The sequence below is a fragment of the Dasypus novemcinctus genome, chromosome 4 (genome assembly GCF_030445035.2).
Source record: "Dasypus novemcinctus isolate mDasNov1 chromosome 4, mDasNov1.1.hap2, whole genome shotgun sequence".
Classification (NCBI taxonomy): Eukaryota; Metazoa; Chordata; class Mammalia; order Cingulata; family Dasypodidae; genus Dasypus; species Dasypus novemcinctus.
The window spans coordinates 127,657,065-127,675,019 of NC_080676.1; the positions used below are offsets into that span (position 1 = coordinate 127,657,065).

Sequence of the window (17,955 nt, forward strand, 5' to 3'; positions counted from 1 at the left end):
CCTGCAGAACTCCCTTTAGAATTTCTTGAAGGGGAGGTTTCTTGTTGGTATACTCTTTCAGTTTCTGTTTGTCTGCGAATATTTTGAACTCTCCATCATGTTTGAATGCTAGTTTAGCTGGATAGAGTATTCTTGGTTGGAAATGTTTTTCCTTTAGTACCTTGACTATATCATACCACTGCCTTCTTGCCTCCATGGTTTCAGAAGAGAAATCAGCACTTAATCTAATTGAGCTTCCCTTGTATGTGATGGTTTTCTTTTCTCTTGCTGCTTTTAGGATTTTCTCTTTGTCTTGAGCATTGGATAATTTGACAAGTATATGTCTTGGGGTGGGCCTGTTGGGGTTTATGACTTGTGGAGTGCGCTGTGCTTCTTGGATATGTACATCTGTCTCTTTCAGTAGATTTGGGAAGTTTTCAGCCATTATTTCCTGCAACACTCCTTCTGACCCCTTTCCCTTCTCTTCACCTTCTGGAATGCCTATAATACGTATGTTTGAGCATTTTGCATTGTCATTCAGGTCCCTAAATCCTAATTGGATTTTTTCTATCTTCTTATTGACCCCTTCTACTATCTGTTTGATTTCTGATGTACTGTCTTCCACATCACTAATTCTCTGCTCTGTCTCTTCTAGTCTGCTGATATTTGCTGCAAGTGTATTTTTGATTTCTTGAACTGTGGTGTTCATTCCCATCATATCTGTTATGTTTTTGCGTATGTCTGCAATTTCCCCTCCAAGTGATGTCTTCATGTTGTTAACCTCTTTCATTACTTCGTCAAATTTGTCGGTGATAAATGTTCTGAGATCTTTCATTGCTTGTGCCAAGTTTTGCTCCCCTTCGTGATTATTGGTTTGTTGATTGGATTCAGCCATGTTTTCCTGATTACTGGTTTGGTTTGTAGATTTTTTTTGCTTTCTGGTCATCTCTTTATTTTGACGGATTTAATCAGTTCCTTAGCTTCTTTGTCTGCTCTTGGAGGTTAATTAGCTGTTATTTTTGCATAGGTGTTATATCTTCTCTTTGTCACTTTTTTCTTCTTATTCTAGTTACTTGTTGTTGGTTAAGTTCACTTTAAAGGAAAGTATTAGTGTTGGGGAAAGGCAATTGTGTAAGCAAGGGAAAAGTGTAAAGTAGTATTGGTGATATATGTTAACAAAGCAAGAATATGAGATCTGGGAGGATGGAGGTTAGATTCATGTAAATTGTGTAGAGTTATAGCAGTAGGTAGAGTACCTGTTATGAGGTAGATGCTTGAATATGGGAGAAATATGGTATGAGCTAAAAAGCTATTGATTTCGTGAGAGAGGGAAAGAGAAAAGAAAGGTAATAGTTTCAAGAGTGGATAACAGACAGAAAACAAAACATAGGTATTAGAAATTAAGACTTAGACCCTTTGTGGATCGAAGAAAGGGAGGTGGGAGGTGGAATATAGGAGAGCCAGTAGATGGTGGCGGATATCAAGATGTAGGGGAAAGAGGATAGTGTAGGTAGCCTAAATCAGTTCACACAGAAATGAGGCAGTGAAGGATGAGAAAACCCAGCGAATGTGAGGTGTTTCCTGCCGCACCTATTGTATAATTGAGTTAAAATAAACTAAGTAGAATATGAGGGAAAAGAGGGAGAGAGACAACAGAAAAAAAAGGGGGAAAAAAAAGGGGGGGAGGAAGGGACGAGAGGAAGAAAGGAAAAGAGGGTGGGCAAGGGGTGGGGAACAGGTAGGGGAAAGAAAATAAAAAATAAAGAAACACAGATATACACGAACCAGAATTAAAACACCCACTACACAGCACCTACCACAAAAAAAAAACCCTTAAATAACTGAGTAAAAAAAGACTTTGGGGGATACGCTGTGAGAGAAGACTAGGGGATAATGCGGTGTTAGCAATCAGGAAATTGAAAAAAGTAAAGAATAAGTCAAAATGAAAATAAAAACAAAACAAAATGAAACGATAAAGAAAAAACACCGACGTTGAAGGCTAGGTCATTTAAGGACCTCAGATGGACCTCAGTGCGTGATGGATTCAGGGATGGAAAGTCTGAGATATTGAGGACTCAAGAGGTGTGAGTCTCTGTAGTGTGGGCCACCAGAATTTAGGGAATTCAGACCTGGCAGCCTCCAATCTCGTCAACAGGAAGCCTGGGAGCCCCGCAGTGTAACACAGCCCTCAGGGATCCCCACAGCTGGGTGTCAACCCTATGGGGGAAGTCAGATCCGCAAACTCTATATTGTGACTGAACCCTGCAATTCACTTTGCTGGGCTCATTAGTACGTTATCCTTCACTTCAGCTTTTGGACAGCTCCCGTCCTGTGATGCCAAACCACTGCCACTAGAGGGCGCCTCTACACCGCAGCCACTTTACTAGTACAGATCCGAAGCCCAGCCAGTGACGCCGAAAACAGATTCCAATACCAGAATTCTCAAGCTTCGCAGAATATTCCCTAATCGGCTTCCAGACGTGTCCCCCCCCCCCCTTGCCGCAGCCTAGATCAATTTTCCAATTACTTCTCTTTATTGCCTACAGCCTATTTGGGTTGGAGAACGGTTGCCAGGCTTTTGGGGGTGGGGCTTCAGGCGGAAGCGCTATTGTTTATATTCGCACTCAAAAGTTTCTCCCGCTTCACAACAAAACACCGTCTATCTTCCGAAATCGATCCACAAAGGCGATCTGTCACATCAACCTGTCAACAGCTCACCCAGAGCTCCCGAACTCCTTAGCCCTTCAGAGCCATCCAAAAGCGGAACCCCAGGACAGGACCGCGGTTCCCCCCACCCCCAACAGGGAGGAGCCCGTGCGCGAGTCTCACCTGCGGGCAATAGAACCCAAATTATATCTACTAGACCAATCCTCTCTGTTACCTTTCCACCCAATCGATGTCCCGACACTTCTGCCCTGCAAAAATCCCGAAAAAGCCTCGCCTTGGAGAACCTGCCGCCGCGCCCAGCCGTCTCTTCCCGGGACAGACCACAAAGGCAAGTTTACTCAGCGACCATCTTGTCTCCTCCCTCTGTATGTTTCTTAAATACCTATTGGGAGTGATCTAGCCACTATCTCAAGAAACCTTTGCTATTTGCATAATGCAGCCATCATGAGTGTTTTTTTTCTTTTTTTTTTAACACTTTTTTTTAATTAAAGTTAATAGATCACAAAGAACATGACATTAAAAAAATGAACTATTTTTTAGTACAGAAGTCAGAATAGAAGCCAAACTGTAGGGGGTGGAAAGTAAATGCAAATTGTGGAAGGGAGGTGATGAACAAAGGAGAGGTCTGGGATAAGGTTGAACAGGAAGGCAGAATCAGTGTAAATGTTTTAGTTTAGAGGATTTGACTTCTGTTATAGATTAATGAGAACCATTTAAAAGGAAGTGACACAGATAAAGGAAGATTCATGGAGGAGTCAGGAAAGAGTGATAAGGGAATGAAGCTTAGAAAGCTATAAAGGCACTTTAATTAACTCCGATATTTTAATAGATACAATTCGGAAAATGACATCATTCTGATTTTCTGTTTATTATGAGCACCTGGTCATTAGCTAACTTCCTTTCAACATGGAAGCTAGTTTCATTTTGTTCTGTGACTGAAGCCTGGACCCTAGGCAAGGACTCAGCTGTGAACTGATGAGTAAAGCTGTGCATTTCAGGCAGATGCCTCCATTGTACTATCACAGATGCTCTGATGACTTCACCATTATCCAAAATTTGAAAAGCTTACTTTAATCACATAAACCTAAATTGTGAACTTCTGATTCATGGTAACTATATTCCAACTAGTAATCTCTGAATAGAATGTTATGACCTAATTCTAGGAGCTTCCCCTAAAGTAGGTGGTTTTCTTCAGGAGATAATTTTACAAACCAGGAAAGATTTTGGTGTATGCAGAATCAGAACAAAGAGATGAAATGCTTTTCCCAATCTTCCAAAAACTAGTAAGTTGTCCTTTATTAGATATAATGATATTTCTAACTAAAGGGTTAAGACTGGAACCTTTAATCTAGAAACAAGAATTGCTATTTCAGGGAAAATATTGAGATATCCTAATAAATTATTATATCTGCTGCTTTTCAAAATCATTTTTTGAACCATAACCCTGTGAATATCTGTCATTAAATTATCATTTTAGGCATTGCTATAATTTTCACTTTCATAATTCAGTATGCATTATTTTTAATGAAAGAGGCAGCCCAATTTACATGTGTAATGAATAGTTATTTTTAATTAAAGAGAGTGGTCTTCTAGACTTGGATGTCTGATCCTTTTCCTGACATTTACCTCAATTAACTCAATTTATTTCAACATATATCAACCACCTACTGTGGTATTAAGCATTATACTAAGCTTTGAGATTTATGAGTAAGTACAAACCTTAACTTGAAGCCTGGAGTAGGCGAGGAAGAAAGATGATTTCCTATGGAGTAGTCGATATTTTCATATTCTATGTAACACTCACAGTACCACCATACTTGAGAATCCATAGGACGAACAATTAGTTCCATCCTATGTGAGAAGAATTGTTAGAAATGACTTCTTGATCATTCCTTATGGAATTGACACATTAATTGAGTATTCAAGGGTGAATGGAATTTAGTTCAGATTTTTTAAAATTATATTGTTACAGCAGAAAACTCAGCATGAAAAGGTACATTGAGGAAACTGTAAGAGATTCAACAGTACTAATTAATGAAGGTGGGCTTTAGAGGTAAATGTAAACTGAAGCTCTTGAGGTAAATGTAAGACTTTGTTACAGAGAGATTATAGGTCATGCAAAGTAACGCTATTCTGTAAGTGCAGAGATCACAGGAAGGTGGTTAAGTAAAGATTGTTTAGAGCAGAATAGCTCAAGAGATAGAGACCTGTTATATATTTGCAACCCCCAGACAAAAGATGAAGAGAATATAAACCTGGCTAATGGAGCAGGGATAAGTGAGTGGGAAAATTCAAGTAATTTTTCAGAGTTAAAATCTGTATTACCTTTTAATTGTTTAAATGTGTAGAAAGAATAGAATTATGGAGTAAGGGAAAATTGTTGAAAGCCACCAAAAAATCAAAAATAATTCCAGTTTTCTAACTTGGGTATCTTAAAGACTAGTGATGTTGCCGGCTGTATTAGGGAACACAGAATATAGAGGGAGCAGAAAACTTAAGGGAATTGGTATGATGTGGTCAATTTTGGACATGTTGTATTTGAGGGGCATTCAATAGATATTCAGTTGTGTTGGCTGTTGGAGCCTACAATTCATGAAGTAGTTCAGGACTTGGAAATATAAGTTAGTGATACATCATGATGAAAATGGTGGTTAAATCCTTTCATCCATTCACACAAAACTATTTACTGATGATCTGTTGGATGTCAAGCTGGAAGTATATGAGGCCACAGAAGACAAGAATGTCTTTCTTCATGACATTTATATTCTAGGAAAGTTTGTAATATATGAAGATGGATGAAATCACATAGGGTGTGTTAAAATGAGGAAATAAAATAACAGTGGGATGAAAGTGGAAACCTTTGATGACATCAACATGAAAGAGATTGCATAAAATAGCAGAATACACATTCTTCTCTAATGCACATGGGTCATTCTCAAGGCTAGACTATGTTTTAACACAAAATAAGGCTCAATACATTTTAAAAGATTGAAATCATATTAAGTATCTTCTTCAACCACAGTGGAATGAAACTAGAAATCAATAACAAAGCGAGAACTTGGAAATTCACAAATATGTAGAAATTAAACAACCAATGAGCCAAAGATGAAATCACAAGGAAAATTTAGCTATATAGCTTGAGGTGAATGAAACCAAAACACAACCTATCAAAACTTATGAGATGCAGCAAAGGCAGTGCTGAGAGGGAAATGTATAGCTCTAAATGTTTATATTAAAAAGGAAGAAATATCTCAAATCAGTAACCTAACTTCACTCCTGGAGGGACTAGACAAAGCAGAGCAAACTAAATTCAAAGTGAGCAGAAGGAAGGAAATAACAAAGATTAGAGCGGCATTAAAAGAAATAGAATAGAGAAAACCGTAGAATCAACAAAACCAATAGTTGCTTTTTAAAAAAAATTATTTATTCCCCCCTTATGGCTTGTTCCATTCATTGCTGTCTCTTCTCTGTGTCCATTTACTGCACATTTTTTCTGTATCTGCTTGTCTCCCTTTGCTGCATCATCTTGCTGCGCCAGCTCTCTGTGGCGCATGGGCCATCAGCTCTCTGTGGCGCATGGGTCATCAGCTCTCCATGGCACATGAGCCAGTTTGCCTTCACAAGGAGGCCCCAGAATGCGAACCCAGGGCCTCCCATATGGTAGATGGGAGCCCAACTAAATGAGCCACAGCCGCTTCCCAAATAGTGTTTTGATAAGATCATTTATCATTGGCAAGCCTTTAGCTATACTTATCCAAAAAAAAAAAAAAAAAAGGAAAGAGAACTAAAATCAGAAGTGAAGTAAAAAGAGGGGAATCACTACTGGTCCACAAAAATAGAAATGATTGTAGGATTCTATGAGCAATTCTTTGTCAAAAGCGTACATGAAATGGACAAATTCCTAGAAACACACACCTTACCCAAACTGAATATATATATATGGAATATGTATATAATATCAATTATATACAGATATATATAATATCAATATAGTTTGAAGTGCACCTTAGAGAAAGGAGAGATTTAGATTAAGTGGGGTGGGGAATCTAAAGAGAATTTACCTGGCAGGGGAGATATCATAATCACAAAGGTGGTTTTGACAGAGCAAGGCACTCTAGATGTGCTAACCTCTGTGATTTCCCCAAATTTGGGAAACTCAGCTGCATAATTTGTGGCAGTGGGGGACTGCATTCTCACTTGCCCATAGGGGAAAAAAATCCAAAGAGAAACAGAATTTTGGAGGCAGGAAGAGAAATGACATTTCACATATAAGGGATCCCTAATAAGATTTCTCATCTGAATCTAGGAAGACCAGAAGACATTGGGGTAAAATATTTAAAGTCCTTAATGAAAAATAAAACTGTCAACCAAGAAATTCTGTATCTGGCAAAATTATCCTTCAAAAATAAAGTACAATTTAAATGTAAAGATACAACATCACAAAAAGACCTGCCCAAAAAGGAGTGCTGCAGGGAGTCTTTCAAGCTGAAATGTAGTAATAGGATACTAGGCAGTAACTTGAAGCCATAAGAAGAAATAAAGAAGTTTGGTAAAAATTAAAAAAAATAAAAATAAAAAAGCAGGTAGACCCCTATAGACCAATAATAAGTAAAAAGATTGAATCAGTAATCAAAAACCTCCCAATAAGAACAGATGGCCTCACAGGTGAATTTTACCAAACATTCAAAGGGAAATAACACTAATCCAGGTCAAATGTTACTAAAAATTTAAGGAGGAGGGAGTACTTCCCAATTCATTCTAGAAGGCCAGCATCACCCTAACACCAAAGTTAGAAAAAGATATCATGAGAAATTGCAAACCAATATCCTTTATGAATGTAGAGGCAATGATCTTCAATAAAATACTAGCAAATGGAATCCCACAGCACATCAAAAGTGTTATATACCATGGAATGGGATTTATCCCAGGAATGCAAGAGTGGTTAAACATTTTAAAAATTAATGTAATATACCACATTAAGAGAATGAAAGAAATAAAAAAACCTCTTATCAGTTGATGCAGAGAAGTCATTTGACAAAATCCAGCACACATTCTTGATACAAACACTTAGAAAACTAGGAATAGAAGGAAATTTACATAACATAAGAACTGAATATATGAAAAATCTACAGCTAACATTATACTCAATGGTGAAAGACTGAAAGTTTGCCCCTAAGACCAGGAACTAGACAAAGAGGTCCTCTTTCACCACAGCTCTACAATATTGTAGAAGGTCTAGCCAGAGCAATTAGGCAAGAAAAAAACAAAAAAGAAATCCAAATTGAAGAGGTAGAAGTAAAGCATTTGTTATTTCCAGAACATGATCCTATATGTATTGAAAATCCCCAAAAATTTACAACAAAGCTACTAGAGGTAATAAGAGAATGCAGCAAAGTGTCATGGTACAAAATCAATACACAAAAAGCACTGATGTTTCTATACACTAGAAATGAAAAATCTGAAAAGGAAATTTTTAAAAATTCCATTTACAGTAATAACTAAAAGAATTAAATTATCTAAGGAATAAATTTAACCAAAGATGTAAAGGACTTTTACAGGGATAACTAAAAAACATTGCTGAAAGAAATCAAAGAATATCTAAATAAATGGAAAGACATTCCATGTTCATGGATTTGAAGACTCAATATTGTTAAGATTTCAGTTCTACCCAAGGTGATTTACAGATTCAACACAATCCCAATCAAAATTTCGACAACCTTCTTTGCAGAAATGCAGACAAACAAACAAAAACACAAAACAAAAATTTTTTTTAAATTTTTTAAAATTTCTAATTTATTTCTCTCCCCTTCCCCCTCCCACCCAGTTGTCTGCTCTCTGTGTCCATTTGCTGTGTGTTCTTCTGTGTCTGCCTGTATTCTTGTCAGCAGCACTGGGAATCTGTGTCTCTTTTTGTTGCGTCATCTTGCTGTGCCAGTTCTCCAAGTGTGCAGTGCCACTCCTGGGCAGACTGCACTTTTTTCATGTTGGACAGCTCTCTTTACAGGGTGTACTTCTTGTGTGTGGGGCTCTCTTACACAGAGAACACCCCTGCATGGCGCGGCACTCCTTGTGTGCATCAGCACTATGCATGGGCCAGCTCATCACAGAGGTCAGGAGGCCCTGAGTTTGAACCCTGGACCTCCCATGTGTTAGGGCAAATGCTCTATCTGTTGGGCCAAATCTGCTTCCCAAAACATAAAATTCATATGAAAAGGAAAGGGGCCCAAAATAGCTAGAACCCTCTTGAAAAAGAACAACACCATTGGAAGACTCACAATTCCCTATTTTAAACTTATTAGAAAGCTACAGTAATTAAAACAGTGTGGTACTGACACAAGAACAGACATTTAGACGAATGGAATAGATTCCAGAGTTCAGAAATAAACCCTCACATCTGCAGTCAATTGATTTTTGATAAGGGTGCTAAGTGCTAATCAATGCAGAAAGAATCATCATTGGAACATATCGTGCTGTGCAAACCGTATATCCACATGCAAAAAATGCAAGTGAACCCCAGATGTCACACCATATAAAAAAATCAACTCAGAATGGATCAAAGACCTAAATATAGCAACTAATACTATAAAAATCCTAGAAGAAACCATGAGGGAACCTCTTCAAGATCTTGTACAGGCAATTGGTTCTTATACTTTATACCAAAAGTACAAACAACAAAAGAAAAAATAGATAAATCTGATGTCATCAAAATTAAAAACTTCTGTGCTTCAAACTGCATTACCACAAAAGCAGAAAGACAACCTACCAATGGGAAAAAATATTTGGAAACAATAAATCATCAGCAAAAATCCTCAACAAAACTCTAGCAAATTGGAACCCACAGCACTCCTACAACTTGACAACAAAAGGACAAACACCCAATTTAAAAATAGGTGAAAGTTTTAAATAGACATTTCTCCAAAGAAGATATACAAAAGACCAATATCTCTGGAAAGGGTTCTCAACATCATTAGCCATTAGGGAAATGCAAATCAACACCACAGTGTGATAACATTTCATACTGTCTAGAATGGCTAGTATTCAACAAATAACAGATGTTGGAAAGGATGTGGAGAGATAGGAACATTTCTTCATTGTTAGTAAGAATGTAAACTGGTGCACTTTCTATGGAAAACAATTTGGTGGTTCCTCAGAACTTTTTAGTATAGAATTACAATAGGATCCAGTCATCCCACTTCTAGGGATATACTCAAAAGAACTGAAAGGGACTCGAACAAAATATTTTCACACCAATGTTCATAGCAGCATTATTCACAATCATCAACAGATAAATGGATAAACAAAATGTGGGATATATGTATAACAGAATATTATTCAGCCACAAAAAAGAATGATGTTCTAATATATGCCACAACATGTCTGTACCTTGGAGACATCATGTTGAGTGAAATAAGCCAGACACAAAAGGACAAATATTGTATAATATCACTTATATCCAATAACTAGAATATAAAATTTAAGCAGTGCCAAATTAGAATCCAGTTTACCAGAGGTGAAGCTGATGGTGGAGAATGGGAGTGAATCCTGAATTGGTATAATGTTTCTGTTTGGGTAGATGAATGTTTTTGTGATTGATGGTGTTGATGGTAGCACTACATTGTGAATGTAATAGAAACCGCTTAATTATATTCTAGAAAGTGGTTAAAATGGCAAAATTCTTATTGTACATATATGACTATAATAAAAAATTTTAACAAGCAACACAAAGAGTGACTGCTCTTGTAAACTATGGACTTTAGTTCATAATATAATTATAATAATCTTGCTTCATCATTGTTAGAAATGTACAGCAGCACTAATAGAAAATGTTATTAATTGGAAAAACTGTATGTGTGAGGTGGGATGGTAAATGTGAACACTATATAATTTCTGCATGATTTTTCTGTAAATCTACAACTGCTATTTAAAAAAAAGAAAGAAAGAAAAAGAAAGACTACATAAGAAAAGCTTACAGAAGGTTGGCCAGGAAGAAAAGTGAACCTGATGCTATGGGAGTAATAATGTTTTCAGTGAGAGTGGTTTCCACATTAAGGGTAGAGAAAAGTTCAGAGACATAGGGACTGAAAAAATATTACCAGTATCAAAGTCAACAATAAGTTTTCTATTTCGTTCTAATAATGTGGGCATAAGAAGTAAGTTACACTGGGATGCAGAATAAAGAGAAGTGCAAATATTTAGTCCAAATTGCTTTCTAAGAAGTTTGGCTAATCAGAGAAGACAGAAAAAAAAGTTTTTCATTTCATGGGGAAGATAGGCTTAAGGGCAATGTTTTTAGCAAGAAAAAGATTGTATCCTGTTGTAGTTTGATACAAACCAAAGTCATTAGGGAGAAAGAGGTTGATCAAAAAGGGAAAGAAGAGTAGAGAGAAGGTGATAAGGAGGCCCAGGGCTGTGAATCAGGTTGCAGGAGCCATCCTTGTCATGGACTGTGAAATCCCCTGTGAGTCAGGACTGTGATCGAAGGTGAAAGTTGTGATGAATGAAAGAAAAGGAATGTGGTGCCATACAGGCTGCATGGGTTTATGGCTTGGACCTCATGGGAGGAGAATGTTTTTTGTGCAAGGGTAGAGGAGCAATGATAACTAGCATTAATGAGCAGGCCTTCTTCCCTACCCCTTCACTGGAGAGAACTTTGGGGGAAATTAGGTTGCATTTTAGGCAATGTAAATAGTGGAGGAAGCAATTAAGGAAAAAAGCATGTAGCAAAGTTAGCTTTTTGGGTGATTGGAGTTTGAAGTGTAGAGTAGACAGGCTTTGGAGAGAAGTGACTGTTGACTAATGCATCAGTAGGAGCTGCGCCAATTTTAAATCAGTGTGGAGATAGAGATTCAGAAGACGACAGGAAATAATAAGCAGAATGGCTTATGCGTTAAAGCCAGCAATGATGGTAGGTTTGTGAGATCCAAAGTTCCACACTGTGAATCAGATATTGAGATGGTGGTAGACTCTCGGTATCCAGGCAGTGCACTAGGCTTGGCTGTTTTGGAAGTTCTAGAAACTGGGCTTGTTTGTACTAATTCCTTATAACAAGTCTTTACAGTTTGCTTAGAGATTTCACTAACACCTGTTTTCATATTAACACAAGGTAGAAATACTTTATTTCTTGGTTGAAATACTATTATTGTTTCTTTAGAAAAGTGGAAACTGTAGCCTAAAATCACCTGAGATCATCTAATAAATGACAGAACTTGAGGCCAAGCCTGACTCCAGATCTTAGTCTATCTTACTCTGAACCTACAGTCTTGGATCACCTCCTTTGATGATATTATTCCCAGTGCCTAAGAATCAGTCTAAATCCCTGGCCACTACTAAAAACCTAGGTTTTTTATTTTCATATTCCAAAGACAGTGCTGCATTATTCATTATGTTAAAAATATGTTCTCATTTAGTCCTCCAAAAACTACTGACACTTTCCCACACAGAATTTAAATAGACTTAATGAGTGATGCTTTATACAGTGAAGTTATACGATGATGTTCACATGCATTTCTTATTTCATTATACAGAGGATATTCTACCTTACTGTAGACCTACGTTTCCAACATCAAATAATCCCAGAGATCCTAGTTCTTCAAGCTCAATGTCATCAAGAGGATCTGGAAGCAGACAAAGAGAACAAGCAAATGTAGGTCGAAGAAATGTTGCAGAAATGCAAGTTCTTGGAGGATATGACAGAGGAGAAGATAATAATGAAGAACTAGAGGTATTATAATTTTTCTCCAAGTTTTCTAACACTGAACTCTAATTGTTATCTCAGGTTCAAAGTTATGAACATCCACCAATCTAGAAAAATATTATTTCATCACAAACTTTTTAGTACCCTCGTGTTGGTGCTACTAGAAACCAAAACACTGAGAATGATTTCCTTGAAGTGTTTTCCAAAGTTTTAAATCTTTACAATGGTCTCTTTTCAGATCTAGGGTTCATAGTCATCTGCAGATTGAAAACGAGAATTCTATAAGGCAAACAGAACTACTGAGCTAGATAAATTATCATCCATAGTATTTTAGTAGGTTATTAAAACCCAATGAGGCAATATAGTTATAGGATGTAAGGGCATTCTAGCTGTACTGTCTGTCACTCTGTTTTAATTTACCAAAGACTACTAATGCAAAGTACCAGAAATGTGTTGGCTTTTATAAAGGATATTTATTTGGTGTAAAAGCTTACAGTTCCAAGGCTGTGAAAAGTCCAACTCAAGGCTCTATAAGAGATGCTTTCTCACCCAAGGCAGCTGTCGTTTGTTGAAGGAAGATGGCAGGTAATCGCTGCCTGGTCTCTGCCTTCTCCTCCAGTCTGTACCATCTCCCAAAGCTCAGCTGAAGGCAACAGGGCTTATCTTCTACTGGACCTCATCTCGAAGGCTTGGCTGCTCTACCTTCCTTCCCAATTGCAGCTGCAAGCGATCAGGCAAATGGCTCATCCTTCCCAAGAGCCTCAGCTCCTTAAGTCTCTCCTTTATGTTACATGGCAGGCTCAAAAATGGCAGAGCTCTAATATACATCTCCTTTTTTTTTTTAATTGTACCCAGCAAGAAGGCAGAGACTCAACTTGAGTCACACCTCACTGAGGTAGTCCAATTGTAAAAAGTTCTCAGACCCACTGGTGGAACAGCCCACAAACATAGTCTTTCTCTTTTTAGTGATTCATAAAATAATTTCAAACTGCCATATACCCTAATAATCACTAGGGTATTTGAGCAATTTGACCATCTGTCTTTCACCTTCACTCTAATGCAGGGGTTCTTAACATTTTTTGTTCCATGGACCCCTTTGCCAGTCAGCTGAAAACCACAGACCCCTTACTAAGTCCACACGATACAGTGTATTATTTAATAAATATATTACACCTACACCAACATGTCCCCATAAGAAGATTGTTTTTTGAATTTCAATTCAAGCTCACAGACCCCTTGTGGAGAACCCCTGGGCTAATGAAAATGTGAACCTCGTCTTTGATGCTGACCTTCCAGATGGAGGAGAACACTTGAGTCAAATATATACTCCGTTGTTGGAATCTATAGATAGTGATATAAGATTTAACTGATAGTGAATCATATATTACAAAATTACCTCCTGCTTTCTAAGATTGTATTTTCGCCATTTCAAAAAAAATTGAGGACAATTTCTTCTCTAAAAATATATTTAATCTCAAGTAGGCTGTGAATATGTTCAATAATACCTTTTTAAAAAAACTGGAAGGCAAAAATGAAAGTTATGTCTAATTGAAATCTCTCTGTCGCCCAATATATTTTGATTTTGAGATCTGGAATAAGAAGACTCTCCTCCTGCAGATGCTATTAGAGACGCTGTTTTCATGTAGAAGAAGAAGAATCCTTTTGAGGGGAAAAAAAGCCATTACATATAACTCTAATATAAAAAAGCAAGAAAAGTCAGGCTGCAGTGCTAGGTTGGGTTGGAAGGAGTAGAGAGCTCAGTGCACTTCTCCCCTGCTTCCCCTGCCTCTCACTCTCAACACTGAGGCAGCATGGGGATCAGTTTGATACTTGTTAGAGAAGTATTGGATTTACTATCAAAACCAAGTAAACTTGACAAACAAATCAGTTGCTATGAGCACTTCCCAGTGTATGCCTGTTAGTGTGTGAACAAAACACGTTAAGCTGTAAGAATAAATACATCAAACATAAGACAATCCTTTCAGTTTTAAAAATTAACGATCATTATTTTCTTACAGGAAACTGAGAGCTGAAGACAACCAGAGAGGCTTGTGAGATCTCATATGAAAATTTTCATTCAAGATGCCTCTTGTCTGATGACACATGATGCCAGATAAAATGTTCAGTGCAATCAGAGTGTACAAATTGTCGTTTTTATTCCTCTTATTGGAATACCATTTTTAAAATTTTATTGGGGTTTTATTGTTGTTGTTTGAGCCTTGTCCCTTTAAAGAACCTCCCCATCCCCTCTTACTCCTCGAACAAACCATCAAACCTTACTTCCAGCAAGGGAAGTGTATTGACTTCATGTTTCAGCCATCAGCCTCCAGGAGAGAACGGAATGGTTCTTTTGCATTTTGCCCCTGACATATGGCACTGCACTGCTTATATACCAATTTACAGCAAAATGCTGATCAAAGACACAATGTTGATTAATCAACCTCATGCCAAGGGCTCTCAAAATATAATCTTTCTGTAACCAACCGCTAATGCAAATTAAAACACATTCATTTTAACATGACTTTAAAAATCAGTCTTTCATACCACCCTTTGCTGGGAGAAACTAAAAATATAGCAAATGCAGGAAACTGCAACAATTGGAATGGGGTACAATACCTTGTAAATATACACTCTTTGCAACCCCTGGTGGTACTTTATTTTGTCTCCATTTCAACCATTAAAGGATATTCTTCCTGGAAATGTACTTTGGATAAGTAGGGGTAAGCCAGTTGGATCTCTGGTTGTCTAGTCATGCCATAAGGAAGACTAGCAAAAACCTTGTTATATTTTTCAATCAGAAAGCAATTATAAATATGTATTACAAATAAATGGATGTTTTTAACGACCAATTGAATAAGGACATCCATCTTAACTGGCCCAAAATTCTTCTGGTAGTGTCAGTTCAACTTTCAGAAGTGCCACTTAAGGAAGTTCGTTTGACTTTTGTTTTTGTAATGCACTGTTTTTAATCTTTTTTTTTTTTTTTTTTGGTTTTAAAAGCACAATCACTAAACTTTATTTGTAAACCATGTAACTATTAACCTTTTTTGTCTTATTGAAAAAATGTTGAGAAGTGTTTTTAACCTGTTTTGTTAATGCTATGTGTTTGTATTTGGAATATTTGAATGATGACAGCTGGTGAAGTCATGTGCATACTTTATTGTGGGCCATGAACCAAAAGGTTCTTACTTTTCCAGGACTTAAAGAAGAAAAAAGTTCAAGTTTGTTGTGGCCGAAGTTGAAACTTGCAAGATTTTCTTATAAGCTCAAATAGAGGCACTACTTGCTTTGAATTGCCAAATGATGCCCTCTGACTGTAGGTTTTTATGCTCCTTTTTTGTCATTATATAAATTTCATTGACTTTATAATTGGTGCTATTTGAAGGAAAAATTTACATTTATTCGCACACAGTACTGGCCCCACTGGAAAACAAAGCCAAACAAAACTGAACCGCAAAAAAAAAAAAAAAAAGGCTGGTGTTCACCAAAAACTAAATGTGTTCATTTAGATAATTTGAAAAAGTTACATAGAAACGATCTGCAGTACTAAGGGAACAATCCATGTGATTAATGTTTTCATTATGTTCATGTAAGAAGCCTCTTATTTTTAGCCATAATTTTGCATACTGAAAATCCAATAATCAGAAAAATAATTTTGTCACATTATTTATTAAAAATGTTCTCAAATACATCATTCTTTCTTGTGTTGATTTCTTTTTTCCATCGTGTGCTGATCAAATTTATGCCATGTAATCACAAAGTCTTGCTGTCTTAACATTTCACCATAATATTATCAGATGAATAAAAATTATAAATGACTTTTATGCAAAACCAGGTTTTACCTGTAAGGAAAAATTCATTTTACCTCTCAGAAATTAAAGATGTAAGATAAATCAAAAGCTAAATGTTAGTCATTTGATCAGAAGTAACGTAAATATTAAGGTATATTAAAATTTGTATGTATGTGAATCTGAATTTTCAGTTAACTTATTTCTAAAATAATCAGGATTCAACTTTGATAAATCTGATTTGTAAAGTTTAGACCACCTATGTTTTCTGTCAACAAGAAAATTATATAAATCCAAAATGGTTATCAATAACTATCTGCCTTTTTGTTACAAATTCATGTAAAACTGTAACAATGCAATACCTTTCATATGCCAGGTTGCCTATTGTTATTCATTAAGTTAAAGTCAGTATATTCAAATATTCAATTTTGGGTGAAGGGGATAAGCACTGTGTCTTGGAAGTGTCAAGAGTGATAGAATTTAGTGAATTTTTTTCTTCCCAGTGACAATATATTATGCTTCTACCTAAATTGGGGTTTATTAGAATTTGAAAATTTGAAATAAAAGATGTAATTTGAAATTTAATTTTACAGAAATGAAGTAATCACTAGCATGTAGCTAGAGATGAGCAGGTCCATAGATCAAGAACTCAATTTCCAAGCTATTTTAAGAAAAAAATTGGAGGAAAATATTTGATGGTCTAATTCTTCTCTTTCCCTCGATGTGTTGACTGTAAATGAGTTACTGTCTTCTTATTTACAAAATGTGGTATGAATACAAATTATGTGTACATCCTAATAATTTGTATCAGAGGGCTTGGGTTTGAGTCTCCCTTTTGTCACAGGCTTTGTTTCCCTGAACATTTTACTTAATCTCTAAGTCTCAGGTATTTCACCTGTAAATTCAATAATACCTACCTCATGGAGCTATTGTCATGATTTCATAAGCTAATGTATGTGACATGGACTCTGTAATCTCCAGAAACAATACAATATATTGTTATGTTTATGGACTCAAATTCCTAGCACACCGGCAAGCCCCACTTTTCAGACATAAAAACTTGCACGAAAATCCAAGTATAAGTATGGTAAAAAGATAGAGGTGGTCCCATTTTTGGTGAGTAAAATTCACTGTGAAATACCTAACTGTGGAATAAATGTTTGGTGTTTTTGTTTGTTTCCTTGCTTTTGAATTTCCAAGAGCCAAACTATGGGTGGTGGTATGGTGTTTTCAGTGCATAAATTCAGGTGTGCAAACATGTCACTTGAATTCTCAATTACAGGACTCAGTGTCTAATTCTGATAGAAAAATCATAGTTTCAAATGATCTTGGCTGTATCTGACTGGTCATTTCAGCCTGGATTGTCCCCTCCCTTCCCACTTCACACAGTGGCATCTAAATTCCAGGGACTGTCTTGATGTGTATGAAGTAGGGATGGGGCAGTAGAGGGCTTTGGCATTAATGCTGTCATCCAAGTTTCCAGTGGTCTCCATTCGTCAGAACACTTACTCTGCATCTTTCCTCTTCCCAACTGTGATATCCATCATCATCCACTGACCCTCTACGGACAGTGGGACACTTTGAAGTAGGTTGGATATGGGGAACCTCTGGGGCGTTTGATGTGGGGACACATATCAGGGGCTCAAAAGACATACTATGACTCCTAAGACACTTGTTGTAATGGGTGTGTGTGTGAGTAGGTTGGGGCAGTTGAGGGGGATGATAGTTACTTCTACAGGTTAAAGGAAACGAGGCTGAACTCAGATCCAGATGACTTGTGCTTGAGTCTTAGCTCCTTTAATTAGTAACTGTTTGAATCATGGGAAA

General features: G+C 36.9%; 1 protein-coding gene and 1 pseudogene across 13 annotated transcripts in view; both read left to right on the forward strand.

The window, feature by feature from the left end:
- ROBO1 (roundabout guidance receptor 1) overlaps positions 1-16,034 on the forward strand; it is a 1,228,714-nt gene extending 1,212,680 nt beyond the window's left edge. For all 13 annotated transcript variants that reach the window (XM_058296067.2, XM_058296071.2, XM_058296074.2 and 10 more), the window contains 2 exons: positions 12,171-12,367; positions 14,359-16,034. In XM_058296067.2, coding sequence (XP_058152050.1) covers positions 12,171-12,367; positions 14,359-14,373 — 212 coding nt within the window. In that variant the 3' untranslated portion in view covers positions 14,374-16,034. The remainder of the gene's footprint in view (positions 1-12,170; positions 12,368-14,358) is intronic.
- On the forward strand, positions 6,700-6,852 carry LOC111764536 (U1 spliceosomal RNA; annotated as a pseudogene).
- Positions 16,035-17,955: the final 1,921 nt, after the last annotated feature.